At 43.4% G+C, this 18,953-nt stretch overlaps 1 protein-coding gene across 1 annotated transcript in view; it reads right to left on the reverse strand.

The window, feature by feature from the left end:
* The window catches only part of MYO18B (myosin XVIIIB), a 276,767-nt gene that overhangs the window by 49,849 nt on the left and 207,965 nt on the right, over positions 1-18,953 (reverse strand). Inside the window, exons 36-38 of the mRNA XM_083717843.1 lie at positions 10,451-10,564; positions 1,082-1,198; positions 204-287 (exon numbers count right to left, since the gene is read on the reverse strand). Coding sequence (XP_083573969.1) covers positions 204-287; positions 1,082-1,198; positions 10,451-10,564 — 315 coding nt within the window. The remainder of the gene's footprint in view (positions 1-203; positions 288-1,081; positions 1,199-10,450; positions 10,565-18,953) is intronic.

The raw sequence follows: 18,953 nt of genomic DNA on the forward strand, positions 1-18,953 counted from the left end.
CATGCAGTGGCAAACACCAGTCACTCAGAAGACCAGTCACTCAGCATAAACAACAGGAGAGAATTGCTGCTTCCAGATGCTGGGCCAGGAAGGGCATTCCTCTGATCCAGCGTCAGGGCTCTCAGGATGTCCTCACTCTGAGATTCTTCAGCATTAGAAGAGTTAAGTTCTGCATTTGTACTGGAAAGGGGGGGAGGACTCACTTTTTCTTGCAGGCCATGCTTTTCCTTCTTTATCTCCTCCAACTGGGTCTGCAGCTCTCGGATCTGAGTGATATCTGTGGCAGACTGCAAAAAGAAAGAGCCTCAGAAGAGAGTCAGACAAGGCAGGGGCTCCTTTGAAGACTGGAGCACCTAAGTCATATAGGTTTGTGCATGCTGGGAATTGCCTTCTGGATCCTGCAAACCTTGCAAACCTTTACAGGAGGCGCTGAGATGGTATCACTGGAAAGGGAGGAGCTCCCTAAGGGAAAAGAGGCTACTGGAACCATTTTGGTTGAATCAGCTGGCTGCTGAATTAGTGGCACAGTAGCCAGAGCGTCAGACTAGGACCTGGGAGGCTGAGATTCAAATCCTCACTTAGCCATGAAGCTCACTGGGTGGCCTTGGGCCTTACTTCTCAGCCTAACCTACTACAGTTAGGAAAGAGGAAAACTGTGTGCCACCTTGAGCAGTTTGGAGAAACTGATGGGATAGAAATGGAATAACAGCTAACAGAGTGACAGTAAGAGCTGTTCAACAGTGGAACGGACTCCCTCAGGAGGTGGTGGATTCTCCTTCCTTGGAGATGTTTAATCAGAAGTTGGATGGTCATCTGCCACAGATGCTTTACTTCAGATTTGCTGGGGGTTGAACTAGATGACCCTCAGGGTCCCACCCAACTCTACAGTTTTATGAGTCTGTGGGTGCTGACTAGCAAAAGAAGGTGGAGGGAATGAAGCCAGTCAGGGCTCCAAGCCTTACAAAACTGGAAAGCTAAATTGTGCCACCAGGGCTCAACCAGGGCTCCTGGTCCAAGCACCCCAAATAAGGCAAGGCCACTCTGAAGGGTGGGCCTCCCTCTCCACCCCCCCCCACTTTACCTGAGCAATTAAGGCCTTGTGCTTGGCCATCAGTTCATTCAGATCCTCCTGGTCTTCATCAATGTGCTTGAGGAGATCAGCTTTCTCATGCTGGAGCTGGTATAACTGCTCATCAACCTGCAGCAGAACAGAAAAATAAAAAACCTGGGGTGCAATAGTGTGAGGCAGCAGCAAGAAAAAAAAAGCCAATGTGGTTCTATGCTGCATCAACAGAAGTATAATGCAAAGATGAAGGGAAGTAATAGTACTGCTGTATTCTGCCTTGGCCAGATCACACCTGGAAGACTGCCCAATTCTGGGCACCACAATTTAAGAAGGACATTGACAAACTGGAACATGTGCCAACCAAGATGATCAAGGGTCTGGAAACCAAGCCTTATGAGGAACGCTTGAAGGAGCTGGGTATGTCTAGCCTGGTAAAGAGAAGACTGAGAGGAGATATGATAGCTGTGTTCAGGTATCAAAAGGGATGGAAGAGGTAACAAGCTTGTTTTCTCTTGTGTTGGAGGGCAGAACCCGAACCAATGACATCAAGTTACAACTAAGAAGATTGTGACAGAAGAACATTCTGATGGCAAGAGCTGTTCAACAGTGGAATGGCCTCCCATTCCTTCATTGGAGGTTTTTAAGCAGTGGTTGGATGGTTGTCTGTCATGCATTGCAGGGGGATAAGCCACAGGGTCTGTTCCAACTCTATAATTCTAAGATTCTAAGGTTTTCTGCTGCTCCAGAGAAGAGGACCCAAACCAATGGATTCAAATTACAAGAATGGATATTTTGACCAAAAATTAGGCAGAACCTTCTGATAGTAAGAGCTGTTCAACAGTTGATTGGACTTCCTCAGAAGGTGGTGTGTTTTCCTTCAACATTTGAGGTATGGTTACTTACTCTTGAAGTAAGACTCAGCTGCCAATCTAGTTGGATTCAGGCGTGGAAATGGGAAGGGTACCACCTTGTCCTTTCTCTCAGGGCCTGGCCTATGTCCTGCAACCCTAGATACAGAGGAATGGTTGCTTATCCAGAGGTGAGGGGACTCTGCACATGTTCAGAGACACTCTCCAATTGATGGCTATCATGCCATTGCACAACTCTCATTCATTTCAACTCGGTCCACACAAGAGTAATTCCAAGTGGCCTTTGCCCCATGCTGGTGCATGAGGGTGCCATGCTTGTTTTGTTGGGGTCTGCCCCTGAAGAGCTTATAACTGAATCCTTGGGCCACAGCATCAACTTCTGGTACTTCCTGCCTTAAATGGATGCAGCTCCCACGCTAGTGGAGACCATTTGTGGAGGAAAACAAGGATGATTTGGGAGTACTGGTAATTGTTCTTACAAGCTCCCCCCAGGGCCCGTGAGGAGTGAGCTTCACTCACAGATCATCTTGATAACTGACTCTCACTCTGGTATGGAACTCGAGAGGCAGGAGATGCTGAGTGGAAAAGCGCTTCGCGTATCGGTAACCCCCAGGCACAGCCATTAAGAGCAGAGGTTCTTCTGTATATTAGGATGAAATTAGCTTTAATTTACAGACGTGTACAGAATGAAGGGGACAAGATTACAAACTGCCAAGAGAATCAGCTACTGGGTTGCAACATTTCAAACCGGAAAACAATTCCTTCGTTGAAGAATATGGTATGTCAGGGGGGAGGGGGGGCCTTTACCCTTTTTTAAAATTAATACTATATTTGCTATATAAATGACTTGGCAAACCTCCTCCTAAACAATAACAACTGATAAAAAGCAAAAAGAGAAAATAAATGTTGGAAATGTAAAGAAAAAGAAGGGACTTTTTATCATATGTGGTGGGAATGTAAGAAGGTGATAGGCTTCTGGGAAATGATATATAATGAATTAAAAAAAATGTTGAAATATACATTTGTTAAGAAACCAGAGGCATTTTTGTTAGGAATGGTAGGAAATGAAATAAACATAAAAGATCATAAGCTTTTTTTATACGCAGTAACAGCGGCAAGGATACTGCTAGCCCAAAAATGGAAACAAGAAGAATTACCGTCGGTGGAAGAATGGAGAATGAAGTTAATGGAATACGCAGAACTTGATAAATTAACAGGAAGGATCCGGGGCCTACGAGACCACAGATTCACTGAAGACTGGAGTAAATTTGTAGACTATTTGAAAAGTATTTGCAATGAACAATTAATGTTTGCAAGAGGCTCAGTGAAAATAATATTAGAAATATTGTAAAAAAGGGAATCAGAGGGAGGAGGTTTTTAACAAAAGGCAATATTAGATTAAGAAATGCGGAAGAAGGACTAAAACGGAGGATTTGCAGAAGAGCGTCGGGAACTCCAAAAAATGTATTTGTGAAAAATTGTGTTATGTGTTTTTATATTTTGTATTGCAAAATGAATAAAAAATAATTTATAATAAATTTTAAAAAAGCAAAAAGAGAAAAAGAGAACAGAATTATATCTATGGATAAACATGAAAATAGAACTGTGTGAGAACACTGAAATGATTTAAAGCATCTAATTTCCATTGGACAGTAATTTGGACTATGGTCTTTGATGTGCAGTAGCTCTGGTGGGACCAGTGGCGAAGGAAGTCTCTCTGGCACCTGGGATGGTGCAAGCCGCCCAAAGGGAGAGACAGGACGGGGAGCGCGGCACCCATTCCTGCCCCACTCCGTTGTTTGCTCGCCTGCCTGCTTCCTATCCTCTCCCCTGCCTGCCTGCCTCCTCCAGCCAGGAGTGCAGGGTAAAGGTGCGCCACCCTGCGCAACTCCGACCCAGGGGGTGGGGTAATCACGCCCAGCTGGGGGGGGGTGCAATTCACCACAGCGGCCCAGCCAGGGTGTGTGATCCGGCTCAGCGGCCAGGCTGGGGGGATGCGCTCTGGCGCGGCCGGGGGGGAGGTTGAGATCTGGCATGGCCAGGATTTTGTCACACACCCAGGATGACACCCGGGGCGGACCGCACCAACCTTGCTCCATCTCTGGGCGGGATGCCAGATCATTAGAGATAAGAATTAGAGGAGAGGGAGAACTGGAAAACTGCCTGGAGCTATGGCGGGACGCCAGATTACTCCCTTACATAAACAACAAAGATGGCGTAACGACCTAGCTTGAATTTCAACAATAGAAAGAAAGATTGGAAAAGCGGGAGCAGAGATGCCATGTAAGACAGTGTCAGGGGTTCAGAAGGAGAGACACAGGAGGGGGAGCAAATGGAGAGTGAGGAGGAGGAGTACGAGGGGGGCGCAGGCAGTGACAGTGGCCAGAGTTATTCCACAAGCCTCTCTAGCGAATCGGAGGACTCACAGAAGGGAGCGCCGGTGGCCAGAGCGAAGGGGGGTCCAGGGGGGAAGCCCCAGGAGGAAGGGGCCAGCGGGGAGTCCCTGAGCAGCAGCTGGAGATCAGGACCAGCGTCTCCACCAGAGCGCAGTGGGGAGGGGGAGTCCCAGGAGTCGGGACCAGTGTCCTCACCACCAGAGGGAGGAGAGGAGTCAGGTTTGGCAACGCCCACATCAGGAAGCGGGGAAACGGTCAGAAGGAAAGTCACCGGCTGGGCGCGCGCGCCAAGTTCAAATGTACAGGAGCGCGGCACAGCGGGGAGCCCGGGAAGGGAGCCAGGTCCTAAAGCCCGCCGGAGGGAGGGGCAAGACTCAGGAGGCTCAGAGTCAGAGGAGTCCAGGAAGGAGGGAACCCCAGAGGGCAGAAGGACCCAGCGCAGGAAAGAGCAGCGCAAGAGGTGGAGCCGGGCTACAATCTTAAACTGGTGTGGGTGGAGCAGTGAGTCAGAGGGGACTTAGCCAGTCTAGCGTCAAGACGTGGGTCTGCGCGCCCAGAGCTTGGAAATGGAAACTAAACTTTAATAAAGACTTTTGTATATAACATCCACTGGGCGTTGGTCCTCTGTGAGCTGGGACCTAGCGGCAGTCCTGACAGACAGGATTAGAACAATGAAGAAACAAATGAGGGGGGAAACCTATCACAAAGGGAATTTACAGGAAACAGAACTTTTTTGTGGAAATTTTTCAGTATAGGTTCATCCTGTTGTTCTAATAATAATACTGAAAAAAATATGAAGAAACTAAAGGGCACCTAACAGACTGGCTGCAATATTTTCAAATACATCAAAGATTGTTGTTGTTTAGTTGTTTAGTCGTGTCCGACCCTTCATGACCCCATGGACCAGAGCACACCAGGCACTCCTGTCTTCCACTGCCTCCCGCAGTTTGGTCAAACTCATGCTGGTAGAACACTGTCCCACCATCTCGTCCTCTGTCGTCCCCTTCTCCTTGTGCCCTCCATCTTTCCCAACATCAGGGTCTTTTCCAGGGAGTCTTCTCTTCTCATGAGGTGGCCAAAGTATTGGAGCCTCAGCTTCAGGATCTGTCCTTCCTGTGAGCACTCAGGGCTGATTTCCTTAAGAATGGATAGATTTGATCTTCTTGCAGTCCTTGGGACTCTCAAGAGTCTCCTCCAGCACCATAATTCAAAAGCATCAATTCTTCGGCGATCAGCCTTCTTGATGGTCCAGCTCTCACTTCCATACATCACTACTGGGAAAACCATTGCTTTAACTATACGGACCTTTGTTGGCAAGGTGATGTCTCTGCTTTTTAAGATGTTGTCGAGGTTTGTCATTGCTTTCCTCCCAAGAAGCAGGCGTCTTTTAATTTCGTGGCTGCTGTCACCATCTGCAGTGATCATGGAGCCCAAGAAAGTAAAATCTCTCACTGCCTCCATTTCTTCCCCTTCTATTTGCCAGGAGATGATGGGCCCAGTGGCCATGATCTTTGTTTTTTTGATGTTGAGCTTCAGACCATATTTTGCGCTCTCCTCCTTCACCCTCATTAAGAGGTCCTTTAATTCCTCCTCACTTTCTGCCATCAAGGTTGTGTCATCTGCATATCTGAGGTTGTTGATATTTCTTCCGGCAATCTTATTTCCGGCTAGGGATTCATCCAGCCCAGCCTTTCGCATGATGAATTCTGCATATAAGTTAAATAAGCAGGGAGACAATATACAGCCTTATCGTACTCCTTTCCCAATTTTGAACCAATCAGTTGTTCCATACCCAGTTCTAACTGTAGTTTCTTGTCACACATACAGATTTCTGAGGAGACAGATGTTGTGATCAGGCACTCCCATTTCTTTAAGAACTTGCCATAGTTTGCTGTGGTTGACACAGTCAAAGGCTTTTGCATAGTCAATGAAGCAGAAGTAAATGTCTTTCTGGAACTCTCTAGCTTTCTCTTTTTTTTTTTAATTAATTTTTATTCAAATTTCCAATAACCATTCCATTTATAATTTAACATCCAATTTAACTTATACATCTTTTAGACTTCCATCAGCCTATCTGACAATTTTCATATTTATCACAACTTCTCACATTTCCTAAATTTATGTTGCACTTTAACAATCCTTATTTTATCTTCTCTTTTAAGCGACATTCCTATCTATTCTTTTCACAGAGCTTCCTGAAATCCAACAAGCGTTATTTCCTGATCACAGACAGTTTTGATATACTCTGTAAATTTATTCCAGTCCTCGGTGAATCTCTGATCGCGATGGTTTCGAATTTTTCCCGTTAATTTGTCCATTTCTGCATATTCCATCAGTTTCATTCTCCATTCTTCCCTCGTTGGCATTTCTTCCTGTTTCCATTTTTGGGCCAACAAAATTCTGGCTGCTGTAAGTAAATAACTTCACATCTTTCTTTTCAACATTGTTCCCTAATATGCCTAGTAACAATGCTTCTGGTTTCTTAACAAAGGTATATCTCAACATTTTTTTCATCTCATTATAAATCATTTCCCAAAAGCATTTCACTTTCTTACATTCCCACCACATGTGATAAAATGTTCCTTCTTTCTCCTGACATTTCCAACATTTATTACTAACTTTAAACATCAATATTACTAGCTTTCTCCATAATACAGCGCATGTTTGCAATTTGGTCTCTGGTTCCTCTGCCCCTTCAAAATCCAGCTTGCACTTCTGGGAGTTCTCAGTCCACATACTGCTTAAGCCTTCCTTGTAAAATTTTAAGCATAACCTTGCTAACATGTGAAATGAGTGCAAATGTGCAGTAGCTGAAGCATTCAACTACACTTCTTTGGCACTGCCCTTCTATGAATTGGGATGTGGACTGATCTTCAATCCTCTGGCCACTGCTGAGTTTTCCAGATTTGCTGGCATATTGAGTGTAGCACCTTAACAGCCTCATCTTTTAAAATTTTAAATAGTTCAGCTGGAATACCCTCACTTCCACTGGCCTTGTTATTAGCAGTGATTTCTAAGGCCCATTTGACTTCACCCTCCAGGATGTCTGGCTCAAGGTCGGCAACCACACTACCTGGGGTGTACGAGACATCCATATCTTTCTGGTATAATTCCTCTGTGTATTCTTGCCACCTCTTCTTGATGTCTTCTGCTTCTGTTAGGTCCTTTCTACTTTTGTCCTTTATTATGGTAATCTTTATACGAAATGTTCCTTTCGTATCTCCAATTTTCTTGAACAGATCTTTGGTTTTTCCCATTCTATTGTTTTCCTCTATTTCTTTGCATTGCTCGTTTAAGAAGGCCTTCTTGTCTCTCCTTGCTCTTTTTGGGAAATCTGCATTCAGTTTCCTGTATCTTTCACTATCCCCCTCACATTTTGCTTGCCTTCTCTCCCTCGCTATTTGTAAGGCCTCACTGGACAGCCACTTTGCTTTCTTGCTTTTCATTGGGATGGTTTTAGTTGCTGCCTCCTGTATAATGTTACGAGCCTCCATCCATACTTCTTCAGGCACTCTGTCCACCAAATCTAACTCCTTAAACCTGTTCCTCACTTCCACTGTGTATTCATAAGGGATGTGACTTAGATTGTATCTAACTAGCCCAGTGGTTTTTCCTACTTTCTTCAGTTTAATCTTGAATTTTGCTATAAGAAGCTGATGATCTGGGCCACAGTCAGCTCCAAGTCTTACTTTTGCTGACTGTATAGAGCTTCTCTATCTTTGGCTGCAGAGAATATAATCAATCTGATTTCGATGCTGCCCATCTGGTGATGTCCATGTGTAGAGTCATCTCTTGTGTTGTTGGAAAATTGTGTTTGTGATGACCAGCTTGTTCTCTTGGCAGAACTCTATTAGCCTTTGCCCTGCTTCGTTTTGAACTCCAAGGCCAAACCTGCCAGTTGTTCCTTTTATCTCTTGATTCCCTACTTTAGCATTCCAATCCTCTATAATGAGAAGAACATCCTTCTTTGGTGTCATTTCTATAACGTGTTGTAAGTCTTCATAGAATTGCTCAATTTCAGTTTCTTCAGCACCAGTAGTTGGTGCATAAACTTGGATTATTGTGATGTTAAAAGGCCTGCCTTGGATGCGTATCAAGATCACTCTATCATTTTTGAGATTGCATCCCAGTACAGTTTTCACCACTCTTTTGTTGACTATGAAGGCCACTCAATTTCTTTTACAGGATTCTTGCCCACAGTAGTAGATATGATGGTCTTCCGAACTGAATTTGCCCATTCCCATCCATTTTAGTTCATGATGCCCAGGATGTCAATATTTATTCTTGCCATCTCATTTTTGACCACATCCAACTTACCAAGGTTCATGGTTCTTACATTCCAGGTTCCTATGCAATATTTTTCTTTACAGCATTGGACTTTCCTTTCGCTTCCAGGCATATCCGCAACTGAGCGACCTTCCGGCTTTGGCCCAGCCGCTTCATCAGCTCTGAATCTACTTGTACTTCACTCTTCCTCAGTAGCATATTGGACGCCTTCCGACCTGAGGGGCTCATCTTCCAGCGTCATAACTTTTATATGCCTGTGGTCTTTGTCCATGGAGTTTTCTTGGCAGGGATACTGGAGTGGCTTGCCGGTTCCTGCTCCAGGTGGATCACGTTTGGTCAAAACTCTCCACTATGAACTGTCCATCTTGGGTGGCTCTGCATGGAAAACTCATAGCTTCTCTGAGTTATTCAAGCCCCTTCTCCATGGCAAGGCATTAATCAAAGATTAACCCTTGATAAAAAAGCAGGACTTGCTAAAAAAACATCAAAACTTGAAAAAGAATTGATACAAAGTAAAGGAAAATATATCTCAAGGGTATACAACCTCCTATTGCAATGGGAGGTAAAGGAATAATAAGTGAAAGCTGTAATGGTGAGATGAGTGCAAGATTTGGGTTATAATATTTACATGGAACAACGGGTAAAATTATGGCGGGAATTCATGGCCTGCAACAATCTCAGGGAAAACACAATGAAGATGATGTATAGATGGCACCAAACTCCAGAAAAACTTGCTAAAATGCATAAGAACAGATCACCTATATGTTGGAGATGTAAGAAAGAAATTGGGTCTTATTTGCATATGTGGTGGAAATGTACAGATATGTGTGTTATTTGGAAAAATATATGTAGAACTTTAAAAATTATTTAAATTAACATTCAAAAAGAGGCCAGAAATATTTTTATTAAGCATTTTGCCAAAAGAAATAGGGAAATCAAAAAGAACATTGTTCATGTATGGAATAACGGTGGCCAGAATTTTAGAAGCAAGAAATTGGAAAAACACAACAATACCCAACACGGAAGATTGGCAAATCCTAATGGTAGAATATCTGCAGCTAGTGAAAGCGACAGGAAGAGTAAGAGGCCAACTGAAACAAAAAGTCTATAAGGATTGGAGAATCTTTAAAGAATATTTAGAAAACTATGGAATAAAAGGAAACATATTGGCAGAATTAGACTGATCCCTGTATTGTATAAATATAAGTTTGTAGGGCGGTAAAAAGAAATGATATAAGAAATATGTAACTGTGCGGTATAAAGTAATGGATAGACAAAGTACAGTGAGATTGATTGGAAGTCAGTTTTAATTTTCTTTTCTATAAATTTTATAATTGTGTTCAATACCAGGAGTATAGATGATGATAATTATATTAATCTTCTTATATCTTATAGTGTGGTGGTTTGTTTGATTTTTCTGTTATTTGTTTATTTGATTGTATGTTTGTTTGTTTGTTTACTTGTATGTACATCTGTTTTTCATAAATATATTTATTTTAAATTAATAAAGATATTTTTTTAAAAAAAAGGAAATTTTTTTTGTTATTAAATATCTCAACACGAATGGAGCTCAAGAAATCAGTAGCTGTTGATAAGGGACTAAGATCAGGACTGAATGCAATTGGATTAACCAAGATATTGGAAGCAGGAAGAAATAAGAACTTTGCACTCTGAAATCCAGCACACGGGAAGTCACTAAAATGATCTATATTTGGATGGGAATTGTAATTTGATATTGATAAAATGTGACTATCATTGGATTTTAATATTTGAAAATCAATAAAGATTATGTATAACCATGGGCCACAGCAACTTTCATTGCGGACTCCTACCAAGTTCTTGTTCCTGCTGAACGTCTCCAGCTCAAGGTGCAGGTTCTCGAGCTCCAGAGCTAGCATCTTTTGTGCCTTCTCAGCCTCTCCACATCTGGCTGTGCTCTCTTCCAGCTGCAAAATGCATAGCGAGAAGCAGTCAATGCATTACCTCCCACCGGGCGGGGAAACCATTTAGCTAGCTTAGCTTTCTCCCTCTGCCCTTAAGCAACATTTATTTACATTTCACTCCAAGAGTGTTTCTACATTTTGAAGCCCATCACAACTCTGCCTGCTTACAGCTATGTTCCTCTGAGGACTGGCGACACTGATTTCACACACACACACAGCCCACGAAACACAGCTCTAGCTAGAGACACAAGAGTACCAAGCATCTCACAGCAGGAAAACTTGCTTTTCTTGCAATCCCATTCCTTTCCCATCTCAGCGACAATAGTTGGAAGGCAAAGAGAAATTGTTGCTTTTGCACAGCAAGCCTGAGCCCACTTCTTATGCCAAACCCCTGACTTTATTTCAGGCAAATCTTGCAGTAAATCTAGGCTCATTAATTAGCCAAAATATGCTAATTGCATGTAGTTTGCAAAGATGTGAGTTATTTACAAGTGGGGTTCACAAATGATTTTTTTACCAAAAAGCTCTAATTGCACATTGCAGACACACCCCACCCCAAAAGGGAGCATTTTGCGAGTGTTAATTTGCTTTTGGGACTGCTTGTGGTTTCTTCAACTGCTAGCAGCCAAACTGGGCAGAACAAGAGAGAATTAACTCCAACATCCTCACTCTCTTCCAGCATTGTTTGGTGGTTGTACTTCCTGTTGCTTTCTTTCTTCCAACAACGATTTTTTAAAAAGCTTTTACACTACTTTTAATTTTTTTAACATACATAAAAAAGCAGCCCCATGCATGTAGAAAATAAGCAAATCAGTAGAAGGCCATTTTGTCCTAGTTTTCTAAGTGTAGGGAATGTTTGTGGTGTTGGTTTGGCTTTTAAAAAATGCATATGGGGGGGGGATTCATGCCTGCAATCTAGTGATACAATGCAAGAAAGGCTGTAAGACTGTGCATAACAGTACTCTACACTACAAGATTGGGGAACGGGGTGGGTGAGAGGGTGAGCTATATAACTCACTGCACTGCTCCACAGTGTGATCCCATCTACCTCTTTCCTTTCTTACTTACTTCTTGTTTGTGCTACTCTCCAAAAAGAAGGTCTTTATTTGGGTGGAGGGGGTAGAGAGTGCAGTGGCTTTTGCTTGCTCAGTTTACTCAATCCAAAAAATGGTCTGCAGCTCCAAGAGGAGGGCAGGTAGGGATAGAGGAGATATTTGTTTGGTAAATGTGAATTTATCACACCCACACTTCCTAAATCAATAGTTTCTCCTTTGAAATTCACTCTTTCCCAAATTTTGTGAATCAGTACAAAAATAATTGTACTGGGGTGTTGGAATTGTTTCCAAAAATGCATAGGCTATGGCAAAATTGTGTAGTAAAATGCATATATTGAGAGAAATGTGCATGGACTTTCAACTTTGTACACTCATTTACAAAAGACGCACCACACCAGTGGCGGCGCTTGTCATTCACAACGGCAGCACTCAGCATGTATAAGTGTATTGTAAATAAATGATCAAATAAAAAAGTTTGTTTCTTTTTCCTCCTTTCGTAAACAAGAGATAAGGCATCAGCGTGTTGTCTGACATAAGCATAATAAAAGTTAATTTGGGGGCTAAACTAAATTTGGGGGCGCTGGGCAGATCTTTGCACCCCGGCAGGACATATGGTAAGGCTCCCCTGCTCTCATCTTTGCTGAATGGCACAACACTGAGAGAAAGGAGGAGCAAGCCAATAGAGTGCCGTCCCCCCCCACCCCCCACCCCCACTGGTTGAAGTAGGCAGGTGGGTGAGTAGGTGGCTGGGTGGGAGCTGAGGGCGGGCTGAAAATAGTGAGGCAGACCAGCCTCATGATTTCCATTTTGGACCTTGCAGAGGAGACCATGAGGTCTGAAAGACTTGCTTGGGGGGGGAGGAGTGCTTCTAAGCTTCAAGCCTCCCTTTTCCGTCATCCCTCGGCAGTTTCTGTCTTGAGTATAACATGCTCTCAGAAGAAGCATCTTCAAAATACATAGCTGGAACTTTTCAGAACAGGAAAAGCCAGCTGGGCTTCTGATCCCATCAGTCCCAGGTAATCCATCTCCGTCAGAGGCATCAAGCACCAGGATCCCCTCTGGGCCCCGCAAGTCATAGTGAAATACAACACAAACATCAACAACCAGGCCAGAGAAGCATTTAGCTTTTCTGAGAGCTGTGATATTACTACAATGATATTGCTGTGCCTTTGGTGATATTTTGATGAAACACCTTGTAATTTACCATCAATCCACAGGCGGGTCTTGGGGGAGAATTATAGCTTAGGCAGACTCATGGCAAGCAGGAATCCCTTTCCATGCAGGAGCTGAAAACAGCCTTGTCTTTTTATGCAGAACACTTTGCAGATGATAATTAAATTCTCCTACCCTGGGGAATGAGGTGGGATTAAATAACATGGGTGGGAATAACCGTGGCTGGTTATTCAAGGGGAAACTTGCAGCCTCAGGTGAGGTGACCCCTCCCCCCCCCCGTTTGGCCTGCGTCTTGTGCTGAAGGGGGGTGGGGAGTCTCAGCATGACTGGTCCTTCCAGAAGAACCTAAAAGCAGTCCTGCTGGATCAGACAAAAGTCCAGCATCCTGTTCCCATGACCAGATGCCTCTTGAAAGGACCCCCAAGGCCAAACTGCTTCTCTCTGGCTGGATAGTCCCACACAATGAAATGGCTGACCAGGAGATTGAGGGCAGGCCAGAGAAAGGTCTTCTTCATGCAACATGGAGATGACTTAGAAAACTCTCTGCTGCATGATATGGGGATGGGCACCAACTTCTAAAGCTTAGAAATGTGGCAGACAAGTTCACAGAGGAGGAGAGACCTCCTGATGGTTATTAGCTATGGTTGTCATATGTGGTATCTCCAGGCTACAGAAGCAGTGTATCTTTAAGGATAACTGATGACAAAATAGAATGGGGGAAGGTTCTTTCCTGCCTGGTATGTCTTGTCTGTGGGCTTTCCAGAGGCATCAGCTTTGCCATTACTGAAAACAGAATTTTGGACTCTTTAGTTCTGATGGGCATATCCAATAACTAGTAGCCACCAGACTTCAGGGCCCATTAATCTTATGTAAGCATCTTCTAGTCACCAGCAACAACTGAAAAAGTCTCTTTAGCTGTAAAAATACCCCAAAAACCCAAGCTTTGTTTAACAGCTATAGCTGTACCACCCTTCCTCATCCTTAATTCAGGTTATAAACACAGATAGTTTATCTGTTTCTTGCTTCCTCCCCTTTCTGCAAGGTTGTTCACACACACACACACACACACACACACACACACGAGAGAGAGAGAGAGAGAGAGAGAGAGAGAGAGAGAGAGAGAGAGGGGGGGGGGAGAGGTGCTCCCTTGGTCCCACCCCCCATCTCTGTTGCTCTTTCCTCTTTTCTTTTCTTTTTTGCTTCTTTTCTTTTTTGCTGCATAATGGAATTTTCCCACTTGGGAACAAACAAATAATTGAAATTCCCATCAAAAAAGATGCATAATGTATGAACAGATCAACAGTGTTAAGTTGGCAGCGTCCTGCCATCTGTTAGATACCTGTTTAAAATGAATGCCTCAGACTTACCAAACACAACTCTAAAGCGATTTTGATTCTGATGAACAAACAGATTGTTGGTTTTTTTTAAAAAAATCAAAGTTGGGAGGATTTCTCTCCCCTTCCTCTGAAAAAACACCCTTTCTCCTGTTTGTTGAATTCTCCTGGTTATTGCAATTTGCAGAGCTGATTGGGAGACACTCTTGGAAATCATGATGGTCTTAAACTAAAAAGAATGACAATGTGTTTTCAAACGTAATGCTGCCCTTCCTACGCATAACAGAGAGATGAAGGCTGCAAAATGTGCTGGCTTTCTTGCAAAGCTCTGTCCCAAGTTGGATCCTCTTCATCTTTTCTAACTTCTGCAAGGCACCTGCCCCCATCAGCCCCATAGGCCAGCATCATATGGCTGGGGTGACTGGGGCTGATGAGAATTGAAGTCCAAAACAAGATTTGTGAAGCCTCTTCTAGATTAATGCTGCCATAGGAGCCAACACTCCCATGAGCTGAGGATTCTTCAGCCTCCCAAATAAAATATTTGAGGGGGCTACCCACCCAAGTTGATGGGTATTGCCATTCAAATGTTGTGTATGCACCATGCTATGTGACTGATTATGTGGAGTTGGGGCTTACCTGCCTCCCCCAATATTTCATTCAAGTTGGCACCTCTGAATGCTACACCACAGCAAGAGGAGATCTCATTTCAGTTTCTTTTACTAAGAAGTTGGAATAGCCTAACTTCTGTCTCCTATGCCCTGGCAACCTCGAGGTTAGATTACTGCAATGTGTGTTATATATGGGGTTACCTTTGAAGACAGTTCGGAAACTGTAGCTGGTGTAGAGGCCAGGTTGCTCACTGGGGCAAGACAGTCTCAGCATATAACACAAATCCTGGCTCAACTGCTACCAGTTAGCCGCTTGGCCTAATTCAAAGTAAAGCCATTTGCAGCTCAAGACCCCAGTACCTCAAGGACCACCACTCCCCATATGACCCTTCCTGGAATCTGTGATCATCATAAGAGTCGCCCTCTTTCTGCCCTCTCCATGGGAGGTCCAGAAGGTGGCAACACGGAATGGGACTGTTATATACTGAAGTTCTCACCCTGGGCCAGCAGGGGGATACTGTAGATAGTTATGCAAATGAAGGATCGAAAGTGACGTTCAGTGATTGGATAGTTTTAGAAAGTTGCAACAGTTACACTGTTCTGGAGCTCTATATAAGCAGGCTGACTGAGCTCTTCAGTTCAGTTCTGTTCTGGCCTCGGAATAAACAAGAGCTGTTTGAAGAATCACTGTGTTGTCTGATATGTTCGCCCTCAACTTAACAGGGACCTTTTCAGAAGTGGCTCCCCACTTGTGCAATGCATCTTTAAAGGTTGTGGATGTCTCTGGGGTTGTGGCGCTCATCTCGCTTTACTGGCCGAGGGGCCTGGTGTACAGCTTCTAGGTCATGTGGCCAGCATGACTAAGCCACTTCTGGCGAACCAGAGCAGCACACAGAAATGCCGTTTACCTTCCCGCCGGAGCGGTACCTATTTATCTACTTGCACTTTGACGTGCTTTCGAACTGCTAGTTTGGCAGGAGCTGGGACCGAGCGACAGGAGCTCACCACGTCTCGGGGATTCAAACCGCCGACCTTCTGATTGGCAAGTCCTAGGCTCTGTGGTTTAACCCACAGCACCACCTGCGTCCCTTGCAATGCATCTTTAGGCACCAGGCAAAAACATTTGTTTTCCACCAGGCCTTTTGCTTTTAATTATCTGTGGCCTCCTTGGGTGGGTAGGTTGTTTTAATCCTGCATTTTAAAAAATATGAATTTATTTTAGATTTCTCTATGCTTTGTTTTATGATGGTCTAAATGTATATTATTTACATATTGTTTTAATTCACTTTAGGCTGCACTAGCAAAAAGAGTGACTAGTAAGTTTATTTAAAATAATAATAATAATAATGATAATGATATTTTAAGGCCTTTATATACCACTCAGTCATTAGCATTTCTAAGCAGTGGGCCTAAGAATAAACTATATAGAAAATAAAACAATAAAGATCCATAATAAAACCAAACATTATTTTTAAAATATAATAATAATAATAATAATAATAATAATAATGTCTACTGGATTTACCTGTATTGTCTTACCTATAATATCCACTTAAGAGGGCAGCTTGGGTGCTTCTCATTTATTTGCTACTCTCCTGCAGCCACAATTATGGTCATATGACCAGCTTGACCAGCATTACAAAACTAGGGCATTTACCGTATATCTCACTGCCCCCCTGGCATATGCAGGGTTCTCCCCCTCCTCCTGTAATTCCCACAACAACCCTGAGAAGTAGACCAGCCTGAGAGGCAGTGTAGTCACAAGGTCACATCCACTAAGTTTCATAGCTGAGTGGGGATTTGAACCCTGTGCTCCCAGGTCCTAGTCAGAAACACTAACCACTATCCCACATGGTCTCTCTCCCGCAGTCACAGGGTGCAAGAGAAACTTCCTCTGGCAGAAAGTGTGACTTTGGAACACCCCCACCCCCCTGCCCACCCAAGGATTTACTCCCATACAAAACCCAGCTCCAAAAGCCTCTTAATGAACAAATCCCAGCCATGAGCTATTGTGCTACGGGGGGGGGGGGGGGGGCTAATGCACCATGCCTGCTAAAACCCATTTCATCCAGCAAAAACACCTTGTCCTTAAAGTTACTGCAGCTTTCTATTTTTTATTACTCATCTGGGGCTTGAGAAGCCATTATTGTCATTAGGAGATTTCCGAGGTTTAACCCTCTGCTGTTAGCATTTAGTTCCACTGCCAGGAATTCACCAGCACACATATTTACTGGAAAAGCAGGCAAATATACATTGTACACAGGGACATGAGATGCCTGCATGCCAGATCTTAGTTTCCACCCATCCTCTCTTAAAAACTGCAAATTCCACCACACTCCAGCCAATAAGCAGAGTGGCAGGGGAAACCCAGCCAGATGGGAGGGGTATAAAAAATAAATTATTCTTAAATTATTATTATTATGAAGGCAGGATGACACAGATGGAGCCAGCGCCATTGTCAACTGCTCCCTTCCCCATCATCATCAGTGCAGAAATATGTTAGCCTGCAACTTTTAAAAAGAAAGAGAAGAGACAGTCCAAGGAGGACAGAGCGTGTTCATTCAGGGGCCACAGAGTGTTGAAGGCAAACATTTGGGGAGAGGCAGGGAGTGGGAGCACTGGAGTCCCTGACAACTAACAGCATCTTGGGTGGAGGGGTATTTTATTGTTCTCTTGGTGGTGGATACTTAGGTGGTGAACTGAATCTGATAACAGGGATGAATGATGGACTCATGTTACTGTGCAGATTCCCTTCTTCTTAGTGACACATTGATGATATATCTGGAAATGTATTATGGGAAGGGAGGGAGGTCTTAAAAGTCCATGCAAGCCCATGCTAGGGGTTCCTACTCTTTGTGTGTTTGAACCTTGTTGCAACAAATAAAGATCAGGTCTACTGACCGCTCTTTGCTTCTTTAACTTGGCAGGAGATTCCTTCTTTTGCTGACAAGGAGAGACCTGTGGGGAGTGGCACCCCAACAAGCTGGGCAGCAGAGTAAACTTACACCCAGAAGTATTAGAACTGTATAACCAAAGGGAAAATGAGCAATAAATTGTTTGTCAAAAGCAGAGCTTCCATGTGCAGCAACAGTGAATTTTTCAGCATGTTATACCCTAATGGAGAACTTATAAAAAAGGATGTATAGATGGTAACTCTGTGCAAACCCTTTCAAGGAGTTTTGACGTGTAAATTTATTATTGAGTAAGCTTCCTTCAATTGTATTTTGGTTTGATTACTCATTTCAGGAAATGATACTTTTGTAATCATGCTAGGTTCCAGGTAAGGTGAAGAAATGCTTTTTGCAAGTCTTATTTCAAGTAGAAAATGTCCTTCCATTGCAATCCTATCAGAACCTGGCTGACTAGCTTGCATTTGGCAGGGAAATTGTTCACCCCCCCCCTTTAAAAATCTTTAAAAGTTTTAAAAATCTTTAAAAGTGTATGTATTTTAAAAATCTTTAGAAGTTGTTACACACTGCAAGTGTTTCCCCAGTATAAGGAATTATAAGTAACATAGTTATTTACTTCTTTGTTCCCTTTTCTCCACCCAAGGTTTGCAGTGTAAGTCTCCATTTACTGCTTTGCTGCATTGCTTTTGCAGGGTGGATGGTTGGCTCAGTGCATATTAACCATGCCTGCCTTCCTAACATAAGAGAAAGGGGGCTGAAAGAAAACATAAGGAATCAATAAACATAATATAAAAAAGAAAACTTTGTATTCAAATAATATATTGCTGACTTTTATGCCTTTTAAAACAAATCTGTTGAGGTATGTGTGTGCAAACACGCATGGGCTGTGTGGGCCAAACTGAGTCTTTGACTCAGGTGAGAGAAAGCCTGTTTTATTCTGGCAACAGCTCCCAGAAAGGTCAATGTTGCAGAAAAAACTCTTTTGGGGGGGGGGGTGTTAAAAAAAAGCAAGCAGTGTTTCGTAAAAGCCTTTGTCAAATCATAACAGATTGCCCAATTAAGCCCAAATGAGATGAAGGGAAAATGAAAGTCAATGAACATCATCTGTCTTTGGTGCCAAAGAAGAGCCCAGCAGACCAGTGGAGATTAATTTTTAAATGTGGCATTAACACCCAGAAAAAAACAGAGGGGAAAATTCTCCTCAGGCCAGATTAAAAGTGAAAGCCATCATGTCAGGTGAGGGAAGCTGCCAAATGCTGGCAAGGGGAGCATTGGAGAACAATGCTCTTCATCCTAGGGAAATGTGGGAAACC

The sequence above is a fragment of the Podarcis gaigeae genome (genome assembly GCF_964106915.1).
Source record: "Podarcis gaigeae genome assembly, chromosome: 16".
NCBI lineage: Eukaryota > Metazoa > Chordata > Lepidosauria > Squamata > Lacertidae > Podarcis > Podarcis gaigeae.